The 12,532-nt window shown below is 42.4% G+C and overlaps 1 protein-coding gene across 1 annotated transcript in view; it reads right to left on the reverse strand.

Annotated features, from left to right (window-relative positions):
- The window catches only part of Stk39 (serine/threonine kinase 39), a 262,879-nt gene that overhangs the window by 97,894 nt on the left and 152,453 nt on the right, over positions 1 to 12,532 (reverse strand). Inside the window, exons 11-12 of the mRNA XM_031370500.1 lie at positions 5,156 to 5,278; positions 5,040 to 5,069 (exon numbers count right to left, since the gene is read on the reverse strand). Of these exons, the coding sequence (XP_031226360.1) occupies positions 5,040 to 5,069; positions 5,156 to 5,278 (153 nt within the window). The remainder of the gene's footprint in view (positions 1 to 5,039; positions 5,070 to 5,155; positions 5,279 to 12,532) is intronic.

Below are 12,532 nucleotides of genomic sequence, written 5' to 3' on the forward strand. Positions count from 1 at the left end.
TTATATATTTATGTTCATTTAAGAAAATAGTAGTAGTGATGTATTATTTTGAAATATACAGTTAATATACTTGGAGTTATTTAAAATTTATATTGAGAAAAATGTACTTTCACTATTGCTGTAGACAAGAGTCTACATAAGACTGTTAAATTGATTGTTGTTTTATATCAAACAACTTTTATAATACTTATTTTTAATGTTATAATATTTTATAAATTTTAAGGAATATGACAAAAAAGATATTGTAGGTATTGAACGGGGGGCCTCTGGGAGGAGTTGGGGTACAAAAGGGAAACAAGAATGTGATTTAATTCTATTTACTTAAAATGTTTTTAAATGTTAACAAATTCAGATAAATTGAAATCATGTAACTTTTCTCATCATAATGCAATAAAAGTTAAAAAAAAAGAACTTCAAAATGAAGTGATGGTGAAAAGTGTTAATAATTGTTATTAACTATTTAATTGTTATTAACTATTTCATATTAATGCCTCTGGTTTACTTTGAAATGTATGGAAGAGTTAAGGTGTGCAACTGGATGAACAGGACACATATATGGAAAGGCGACTTTAGTGACAACAGAAACATGGTCTTTTGGTATGTCACTATAATAGGATTTACTTCTGCTTTATTTTTGAAAAGTTGTATAACAACATGCTTGTGAAAAATGACTCTTACAAACACAACGAATCTCTGACCAATTACCAGCAGAGAACAAGGCCCTCTAGCAAATACCCCTTCAAAGAGTAGTGCAGGCTGATCCGCAATCTCCCCCTCCTTCCCTGATCCCTTTGCTCCTGGGCCATCATCAGGATGGAGAGCCAGTCAGGTGATGGGACAGGAGGACCACACACACCTTGCAACTTCCTACGTTGCCTGGAGCTTCATGTCATGAAGCAGCTACTTCTAGCACAGGACACATGACTCCTCCAAACACACATGGGTGTTCAGGGTAAGAGAAAGCTCTCCCATACAAAGTAGATTCACTAATAATCAAGTGTAGTTCCAACTGTCACCACTGTGGGATAACCCTATGAAATTAGGCCACAGCCGCATCACTCAGTTAAACTGAAACCCCACAAGAAGGCTGACAGGATTAGTAGCAGTCACCCTTCAACAGTATAGAAATTGTACCGGATTGCTTTCTGTCTAAACAATTTGCTACAAGCAAAGTCCTTGAGTGGGTATGCATTTTGACAGGAAAGAAAGAAGGAAAACTAGAAAAGAATGTTGGCTATAACTCTGGAAACAGATCCTGATAGGGACCTCAGACCTGTAAAAAAAAAAAAAAAAGAGGCAACCACTTAAGAGCTTCAGGGGTCTGGGGGGCAGTCACTGTCTGCTTCCCAGCTTCTCAGAGCAGGGCTCTGTCTGCTCTTTCTCTACTTTTAATAACACTGTGAGAAAATGCTGTGTGTTATGTTGGATTGCATCCTGCCAGAGCAGAAGAAGGACATTAGTGGACAAAGTAGTGAAATCTATTAAGAATTCTGAAACTTAGCTGAGAATAATGTAGCAGAATCCAGTTTTGAGTTTTCATAATTATGCCCAGATTATGTGAAAATCTGACACAGGGAGAAACTGGGGGAGGAGTCCACTATCTTTGTAGCATTTGTATGAATTGAAAATTATTCTAAAACAGAAAGCTGATGTTTGGAAGCACAGATTTCTGGTCACACACCTAGCTTTAGTCACAAGTCCTCTGAAGGGCAGTCACCTGCACTCAGCTGCAGCAGCTGCAACCCAGGCTAAGCAGCCTGTGACTGACAGGGGTCAGCGTAGCATGTTCAGGAGGCAATCTGCCTTTTCTCTGCCTTTACACACAGAGGCAGAGAACAAACGCATCTGAAGCTGCCGAGCATCCGGGAAACACCTTTCATCAGAATGGTATTAAACGCTAGTGGCAGTTTTAAAAAACATCAAGCACCAGAAATAAATGTAATCTTCACATGTCTTTAATCTTTAGTTAAACCTGGTAAAAATTAATTCAGTCTAAATCCGTATTGAAATACTTTTCTAATGAGAAAGTATCCGAGAGCCAGCAAACAGAGACTTTCCTAATTATCCTAGACACAGGAGAGCAAAGCCCTTCAATAGTTTTCTTGTAGGATCTGCTTAGCTTAAGTCAAAGACAATTTTTCAGCTGATTTCTGAAATGTTTCCTTCCTTCTTTTATTATTTACTTAACTGTTTATTCATTCATTCATTCATTCATTTATTCATTACGGGATGCCATTCTGCACATCTGGATTCAGAGTGACTTCTGCTGTTTTCCTAGTCAGTTGTCTAGATTCTAGGCACTAATCAGAAGTTAAAAATCAGAGTTGTCTAGACCTATCCCTAAACTAGGAAAGAAATTCAACTCTACTGGCTGAGCCTAAGAATCACTACAAGGTTTTCAAGGTTTTGCCTGCTGTGATTAGAGGCTGGGCAGCAAGTCTTTTCACATCTCCTAACTGACTTGGCTTTTAAAAGGAACTGTTTAAATGAGAGCCTTGCTGACGGCCTTCCTCAGTTAAACGAAGCCAAAGAGAACTAGATTTACATAAAGTTAGCTTCATTTTTCACACAGAAAATTAAGAGAGTAAAGCAAAATGACCAGAGTCATGCAATGGGTACTTACTTCCGAGTCTGACAAAAGGAAACCCCAAACCACTTTGCAAAAGAAAAAGCAAAAAAGCCAAAGCCAGGCAATGGTGGTGCGTGCCTTTAATCCCAGCACTCAGGAGGCAGAAGCAGGAGGATCTCTGTGAATTCTAGGATAGCCTAGTCTACAAAAGGAGTTCTAGGGCACCCAGGGCTGTGCCCTGTGTACAGAGAAACTCTGTCTTCAAAACAAAACAAAACAAAACAAAACAAAAAATCAATAGAGGGCAGTAACTAGAAATTTTCAGTAAGATTTATAAGCTAGGAAGTCCTTGGCCAGGACTTCCTCCACACCCTTCCCCAAAGATGAAATCTCCCCAGAAAGCAGGCATTCTCCTTTTGGTACATAAATCCCCATGGTGTCTAACACAGTTCCACACAGACATGAGGTATGGGTTCAGTTTTTGATCAATTAATTCTCTCTAGTTCTAATATTAGTATTGTTGTTAATGAATGTTGGTCTCCATGGACTACTGTCTCCAAGTATAACAACATGATAAATAGAGGAGGGCAATTATTCTTTTGCTGCAAATTATTAATTACCAGTGGGTAAGCTTCCCAGAAGATCATATTTTTCAAACTGGGCCAATTTTTCAAAGTGCTGGGCTATGACTTTCAAGCAAACCAGCTGAACTCTGAAAGCTTAACAGTCCGCTCCAAATAGAACCTCCAAATTTGTTCTAAGGACAACCTGTCCTTTGGGGTCCACTGACAAATTCCAATTCCGACCTTCTTGACCAATCTCCAACAGGTGCTGTAATGCCTGCACATGCTCCTTAGCCTGTTAAGGATGGCACATGGCCTCTCACAAGCAAAAGACTTTGTAAACCGCCACATCTCACTCTGTCTAAATGCAGTGGTACCAGAACTGCTGTTGCTGAACTTCACATCAACTACCTAACACCTTGAGATCTTTTATTCCCTTTCTGACCATATAAATATTATAGCCTATTCATACCTCTATGTTATGTTTTTACTCTAGTGCCTGGATATTCATGTTACCAGCAAACAGGAACAGTATATTCCGTATGCAAAGGGGACATGTGTTTAAATAAAATACTGCCCTCATTTTCTAGCCAAAGGTGACTGGACTGCAACACTTTTTGAGCCAACAATGGTGTGTGGAAGCATGTTCACTTGCTCTGCATCTCTGTAGAACTTACCCTTTTCATTAGAGATAGTTTAGAATCAAACAAAAACTCCTCAACTCTGTGCTATGCTCTGGGCACAATGGGAATGTGGGCAAGAGAGGGTACAGTTTGTGATAGCTAAGTACAATTGTTCTAAAATCCCGATACGACATGTTACCCCAGTATGTCCCACTGCAGAGGTTCTGTGGTGTTCTTGCCATAGAGAACAATGTCCCTGACAAAAGTTGTAAAGTGTGAAATAGAGAGCAGTTCAAAGAACAAGCAGGGAGGAAGGTGGGATCCAAAAGAGAGCTAATATTGGTGGCAGGGACCTGAGAAAGCACAGCAGGGACCTTTCGCCTCTGGTGAGATGAAGAGAGCAGGGTACTCAGAGAGGCCAGGGCACAGTGTGGCCTGTGGCTCTGCAGCAGCTTTGCTAAAAGCACAGCCAGCCACTGTGACTTCAAACCCAAGGTAAGGTGTACTTCACTTAATCAAAAGGAAATGTCTGCTAATTAAAGAAATAAAAGGAAGAAGTTTGGATAGGTATCATTTCTAGGCCACAGTCTTCCAGTTCTGTAATGAGGCCTTAGGAAGACAGGTATTAATTACTGACTGTGAGACACTGGGAGCTATTTAAATACTCTCAAATTTCCTCTATGAGTATTAGTATGCTCTAATCACTATCAGGCATTAGGATAATTAATCATATGGAGGAGGTAAGTAAAAAAATGGTCTCTGTCAGAAGATGACCAGTCCTCAGAGACGTCATGAAGACTGTCTCTCACTTAGCTCTAATTCACCCAGTGCATTTAAAGGTCGATCATACAATCATACATTCAACCTGCTTTCTTTTTTTATAAATAAGTATGAGGCAAATTTTACCTGCATGCTTTCAGTATTTTCCAAATAGTGTAACACTACAAGTTAGAAATAATTATCTCCCTGTGAAGCCCAAGGATTCCTCTGAGTGTGACCAATGCAATTCCACCAGTCTTCATGGCTACCTCATAAGCACTGTGATCACCCCATACCATGGGGAAGAGCAGAGGCTCACAAACTGAAGTAATTTGCCACACTCTAATCAGGCCAAGGTAACTCAGAATCCAAGGCAATAAAATCTATGTGCCTTTCCTTTCTCTCCTTACGCCATGAGATTTTGAGAACCATCTCCCAAATGAATCAAACTCTGCTGCCACAGTGGGGAACTAAAGAGAAAATAAATCTGCAGATATACATACATACATACTCATCGATCCTCACCTCTGGGTTCTCTTCTTTTACTCTTCGTGACTGCAAAACAAGTATATGTCCATTAAAATCCATGGAATTCCACAGAGCCACGATGAGGCTGGCCAGTGGTGGCTGAGGGTCGTTACCTTCTCTTGGGAGGCTGCGGCCTTCCCCTCCTCGCTCTTCTCATCCATCTCATCATCACTCCACTCCCAGTCGCCATCTTCAGTCTTATGAAGGTGACCACTTGACCCGGGAACTCGCCTCACCTGAATCAAAATAAGGCACACTTTCACTTTCAGATGGGCACAGCACTCACTGGTGCTGCCTACATAGTTATCCAGCACACACACAGGCTCTGAAAGGTATCCCAAGTGGGTATCCATCTACAGATAACGGGAAGTTAACACGGCAAAAGATTATACACCTTAGACTCCCACCCTCAACATCCTTCCCAAAATACTGTCTTCTTGAAATGCATTAGTATCACATATAGAACAAAAAAACATTTTAAAGAATACCAAGCATGTGAACCATTTAAAAAAAGAGACTGCATTTTTCACTTTTACTTAAGCTAGAAACTTAGTTACCATACAAAGTCATGTTCAAAGTTTCAAAGTTAACTATGGAAATGCACCCAAGTGACTGACTACCAACTGAGCAAAGGCAGAGAAATCTGGGTACCTGATGAATCGCATTAGGCCAGAGTATCGGCAATCTAAAACCTTATGTCCACAGAGCAAATCCCCTCCACTGCTACCTTGCTCTCTTTCAGAGCCTGACATTAAACTTGTGTCCCCAGGAATCTGTTCAACCTACTAGAGCAAAACAAGGCAGCATTAACAATCCCAAACACACGTCTTAGCACATTTGCCACTTGCCAGATGACAAACACAGCATCTTCATCCTCAACTTGGACATCAGGTTTCCTGAGTTATTGCAGTTGGGGACCCAGGGTGTTAGTGTATCATATAAAACATAGGGCATGCTTTCTAGTATGCTGTGGCTGGTAAGGAGACGCTCTTACAGGGAGAGGACAATGGAGAATAGGCTGCTGTCTATAATAATTTGAGACACAATTTGGCAAAGCAGTGTAACAGCTGAGCACCATGTGAACAGAGAGCAGCCACGTCACTGATTCTGAGGAGCTTCAAGTGGAAGAGTGCCGTAGAGACCTTTCGCTCAACCCTTTCATTTCACAAATGAGGAGATGAAGGCCCAGAAAGCGACCCAAAGAAAAGCAGCTGTCAGTGGGGAGAAACCAAATGAACAAACAAAGCCTCAGACTCTCATTGCCTCCCCACCCCCATGTCACTGAAATCAGAAGGAAGCTGTCTAGAGGATGTGCTGTGAAGACTTTGAAAGTCCATGATATGGGGTTGGGGAGAGAGCTGGATGGGAAACATTCCTGTCTTGCAATCACAAAGACCTATGTTCAATCCCCAGAACCCATGGAAAAGGAGCTATGCAGGACGTGGTGCACAATTTTCAGTGATGAGGAGATGAAGACAGGTGGATCCCTGAGGCTGGTCGTCGTGGAGCCAGCCTAACCTGTCTCCATAGTTCCAGGACAGTAGAGGGTCATGTGTTTAAGAAGGAAAGGTGGGCATTATTCAAGAAATGACAACCATAATTGTCTTCTAACCCCCCCCACACACACACGCTCACTCAAATGCACACACACATACACAACATATGCGCACTCACATACATCTGCAATATAATGAAGACTATTTTTCTACAATAGAAACCATTGAGCCATATCACAGGCATGACATTAAACCAAGGAGAAATACTGAAAGCTTTAAAGTTAAGTAGTGTTCATGTCCTATAAACAGGAAGACATGAACAGCACATGCTCAGAGATGGGCTGGATTATCATGTATAATCTTTGAAAGTAACTCTGACTGTCCGTTCATAAATATTTGAGCTCCAACAGCAAAAAATTCAAAAGAACCTAAAACGTTATTCATAATTTAACTTTTAAAGGATGTGGTCATTTTTAGCACTCCAAAAAACAACAAGTCACCTTTGAGATACTCAGCACGCACCTCCGTGCTTAGCAGAGCTGTTTCCCCCACTTGGGTTTTGAATTGCTGCAAAAGCCCTACTATAATGTTAGTGATGCTAATGGGTCTTATGGATGCTGGCAAAGTACTACAGAAATAAATGCTGAAATGCACTCAAGGATTGTCAGAACAGATTGCTCATTTCCAAACTATCAAGAAACGGGTAAGGGAAGAGGAAATAATTCTCCACTGACATATACAATTAATTTCTTTGGCAACACTAATCATGATGAGGGGTATTTGTTAATGGCTACATTTAAAAGAAAGGGATGTAGAGCTGTAACAATTATAAAGAAATTTTCAGCTAAGAAGTGAGAAAGCAAATAAAATCATAAACCAAAAATCAAAACAAAACTCTGTCTTTATGAAAAGTTGCAGGAACCAAGGATCATTGATAAACTTAATATTCTCTATTCGAAGACACAAAGCAAACCTCCTTCCTCCTGTAAACAGCTCAGCTCTGACCAGGCCTTTTCCCCCCAAGTACAGCCTTCCTGCGACCTGTCAGTTTCTGATCTACAAGCAGAATCCAACTGCAAAGCATACGATACCTATCCCCACTGTGTCTGCTTTACTGCAGAGCCCTAGCTGCTTCTCTGTTAGTTTTATTTGCTGAAAGAGAAAACGATAAAAGACAATGTCTAGGATTATAGCCCTAGCTCTTGAAAGACATGATAGGATGGACCTTTAACCAGCTGTTGGCTGAAAAAACTAGTATGTACATTAACTTAATCAGAACCAAGAAACATCCCAAAACTTATCAAAGAAAATATAGATTTAACAATATCAAGAATAAAAACCCAAGTTTGTGCCATGGTCCTCAGCTCACTCCTAGAGATAAAACTGCAGCAAAAATAGAAAGCCAGGTTTCATGTTGTGTTTATGTGACAGTGACAACGAGTAAAGAGAAGAAAAATCAATTGCACGAAGTTACATCCTTGGAGGGAGTTTATGAGGGCAAAGCCACAACTTTTACCTCATAGAATCAAAGCACCTAAATTTCCCACATAGTTTTACAAGTGGCCTTGTGACTTAGGAGTGCGAAAAGATTTGAGGGAGGGGAGCCTTTATTTTCATCTCTCTTTTGATGACTACAATTCATCACAGAAAGGAACCATAGCTCCAATTTCCCACTAGGGCAGGGTGAGGACGGAAAACAGACACAGGGGAGCAGTGGTGCTCACTGGCCAGTTCTCGCGGCCACAGGGCAGGTATCCAGGGCAAATATTCAACACAGCAGCAAGCAAAGGAGGGCAGCATGGTGGGACAAGAGGCCAGCATGCTCTAAAGGTTCCTGTGGCATCTCTAAGGGAGCCAACAGAAACCTGTTATACACAGCTTTTGACCACAGAAATGGATGTACATCTCTCTAGTACACTGCTGAGCCAAAGAAGAACGTGGTCCAGTGGGCACACCCAGCCACTGACCAACCAACATGAACCAACATCAACCAACACCTTTCCTGTCACAAAACTCTCTAGACACTGGGTCTCGGAACCTCCTTGGAATAATTTTCACCATTATTGAGAAGCCAAACTCAGCTTCTCGTCCCCTGCAGACATACTATGTACCTGACACTGTGCTGCACCGGCGTCACGGGGGACTAGCCACCTCAGCCGCCCTCCTCCCCCCCAAGCTCCCCTGAACAGCAGAAAGCAACACAAGCATATTTCTATTTTCAGTCGTTCTACTAACAAGAAGCATTAAAGTTGTTTCTAATTAATTGCTGTTTTTAACATACTTGAGGCAACGCCAAGCAAACAAAAAAGCCTTCTAAGTTATCAAAAATTAACAAACAAAATGAGACGTGGTAGGGTTTTAGCTGTAAGCATTTCACTATCTCCAGGGCTCAAACCTTGGCATCAGTTCTCCCAGCATCTCTGTCCTGAATGTGCTGCCTGGCCTCCAGGGCCCCTTCAGCTCTGTCTTCTCCCCTCCTCTGGCTGGCTGGTCCAGTCTATTTAGCACAGCACTGAGAAGGCCTGCTGGGTCAGCCTGTACATCCAACTCCCAGACATTCTGCAGGCATAGCTACGTCCATTCTTTTACCTCAAACTCTCAATTATGTGTTTATGCCGTTCACCCTCCATCATTTATCCGCCTCTGCCTGTATCTGCTCTCTGCAATGTCTTACCAAAAAAAAAAAAAAAAATGGCTGCTTCTCCCCACTATACACTGTCACACAACAATGTGACTGTGAGTCCATAGGCTTTTTCCACAACCGCCCTCTCCATACTGAAGGATGACTTCAGAGCACAGCATGTCTTAATTTTGATTTCCAAGTCCATGACTGGATACGAACACCTTAGCAAGGCCTCAAGACTAAACTCCAGAATTTTTTGCGAGCAGCCTCATTCCGACACTTCTCCAATGCTATCTGAGTTAACACCTTTAGATTTTCCCCCATGTCCACCACATCCGTTAACAGCGGCCAAAGGGCGAGATCAGCTAAAGCTGCCAGCATGCCCTGAAAGGCGATATTATTAATGGAATTAATCCTTCCTCGAAGTCAAGTCTATCAAAACTGCATTTTGCAGCTTATACCTCTTCATCTACCACAATGCACTGCCACCATTGTCCCCTTCAGCATCGGTGCTGCCTTTGCTAATGAACACAATGCTAGCTCATCTCCAAGCCTCAGGTTCCTCCCTCAGTTTAGCCTTCATATCGTGTAAAGCAGTACACAGTTACTTTCTCACTCTGACCTACAGGATAACCTCCAGGCATTTTAACATTCCAGTCTCTTGAGATTCCGGCCTGAGAATGTATTTTCAGGATTCACTCTCCACTCTATCCCTTTAGACACACCATAGCTGGAGCATGTACAAACTGCATACTTTTTTTTGACTCTGCTAACTTACACGTGCATGAAACATACTTTGACCTGACCTGTCTGTCCATATTCTCACATACGCAGGAGGCTAAGTCAGGAAGGTGGATACTTGAAGGCCTACGTGAGTTTTGAGATGAGTTCAGGAGACGCCTGGGTAACTCATCTGGAGCCCAGCACCTTTGCCTGAATCTGAGTGAGTAGGTTATTGCATCACGCAGGGTCGACAGAACAGAGCAGACTGGAGAAAGCGGGGCTGCTAAGCCTAGGTCAGAAAAAAAAATGATGTGCTTATATGCCTCATACCTTCATTCATAGAATTTCACTGTGGTCATGTGAACACTTGTGGCCGAGGTGCTCAGAAACCACACAAGTGTCCTGTGTGTTCTGCAGGTTCTGGGCTGCCAAAGAGCTCAGCTGAGACCCCATGAAGATTAGGTCCTCAGGAAGCCCACATAACTGCAGCTCTATGGGGCTAAACAGCAACGGGCAAGGCTTTCCCTAGCTCCTGACCCTTGGAAAACAGGAAATCTTCAGAAAAAAATTGCTCCTGTCTGTCTGAAGCCACTGTATTTATGGTCACTTGGCACATGAAATGAATAATCAAGGTAAGGATGGATAAGGAATTTATTCAATTCCCTTTTCCCTTCTGAACACTGTGAGTCTTTGAAGATGAGCAAGTTGTATTTGACAAGCTCCACTATGCCCCACAACAGACCTGACCGTATTTTACTTCTCAAGTAGCTTCTTGCAACTGTAGATGCACTGGGTCTAAAAAAATCCCATTTTAATTCACACCTACAAATTATTTCCATCTGACCATGTTATTGCACATTAAAACATCAAGAAGAAGAAAAAAAAAAAGCTTACTGCTATTAGCCAGAGATAAGCCGCTCCTGCTAAATCTTGGTCCTTATCCTCGCTGATTCCTATTAACACCTTTTAAACTCCAGCTCGAACTGCCTTCAGAAAACTTGGCATCCCTATCTCTAGAGCATAAAGTGCAGCAGAGCTGAGGACTTTGGAGGGTCCTATATGTGGTTAGAAAAGCTTGAGAAGAAGTTGGTAAGTTAATGGGTGGTTCCAAACACTGAAGGACACCTGGCAGAACTTCCTCATAATCCTGTAGTGTGTTCTACTGTGAGAATTAAAAAAATAAATAAATGTTGCTCTTCATGTAGAGACAAAAGAATTTTGTAACTTTGAAAATCCAACATGAAAGGGTAGCGCCTTCAAAGAGAATGTAGGGAATTCTTTCAAAGAGGCAGCACAGAACAGAGAGGCAATTAGACTTCTTATTCTGTTTTAATCCCATCAATTTCCCTATGTGGCATTCCTCCAAGTACGGGTGACACAGAACAATGACAGCCGCTACCAGCCACGAAAGAAAGCAGCATCCAATTTTGCAACTATTGTCTTTGCAAACTGAACCTTCTGCTGGAATGGGTGCCAAGCTGGTATGTAACTTCAGCTAATGAAGAACAATGGGAACACTCGCCCGTGGTGAGACAAATAACTCAAATCAAGAAGACACCCTTCTCATAAAACCAAGGGGAAAGGAGAGAATAATGTTTGGCTCTGGCACAGAGGAGTAGCTGCCTGGATTCTACAGCAAGTTATAAGGGAACTCAATTTCAGAAGGAGAGGTGGGAACTGAGGAAAATGAGCCTGCAGGCTTATTGTAGCTTCCAGAGGACAGTATAACTAAAGGCTGGAACCAGGAAGCAGAGCAGCAAGGTGGGGGTCTGTTCGCATTCTCTTGTGTCAACCTGGGTACACCATACTCCACAGTCAGTCAATCAATAGGTAATCTAGGTGAGGCTATGAAGGTGTTTAGTCTATGATTAAAACCCACAATCAAATCAACGGATATTACCCTTGATAAACTGGCTGGGCCTGATCCAATCAGTGAAAAAGCCTTCCAAGCTGGGCCATCACTTCTCTGAAGAAACTGTCCCCCGTAAGAGCGTCTATCCTGCTTCCGAGTCGCAGCCTGTCCCTTGTGATAGCCGGCTCTGTGGATCCCAACCTCAGCAGTCCCGCAGTTGAATGTGCCCACTCTGCAATAATTCTCTTTCTCAGTCTCCTACTGGTTCTGTTTCTCCGGCTGCCGCCTGACTGGGCCACTGACTACATCTTACAACCATGTTACTGGTATTTACAAACAAAAGGCAGGTACCCAGCAAAAGAGCGGTACCAGCGCTGGCATTCTCTTGGTTTCTTGTTAATGGAAACTGTTAACATCCACAAGTGGAATCCTTAAGGAAGTGAGTCAGAGAAAAGAGCACAATGAGAAGTAACCATGGTACATGAACCACAAGGGCTTAGGTGACTGGTTCACACTTCAAGAAGACACCTACCAAGATTAGGGGACTAGTTATTGGTTCAAATGGACCTATGTTCAAAGAAGACAGTCAACCCTGCTACCTTGGGAAAACTTTCTCAAAAATGAGCTTTGATTAGTGACCAGGACAATCTGGAGAGATATCCTGAAAGGACTGTAGCCATCTAGGGCCTGGCGAACATGACACTAGGCAAGCCTTGCCCTTCTCCCTAATTCCCTCTGCCTTGCAAGAAGAAGAAGAAGAAGAAAAGAAGAAGGAGCAGGAAGAGGAGGAGGAGGA

This window comes from Mastomys coucha, unplaced genomic scaffold (assembly GCF_008632895.1).
Source record: "Mastomys coucha isolate ucsf_1 unplaced genomic scaffold, UCSF_Mcou_1 pScaffold15, whole genome shotgun sequence".
Taxonomy (NCBI): Eukaryota; Metazoa; Chordata; class Mammalia; order Rodentia; family Muridae; genus Mastomys; species Mastomys coucha.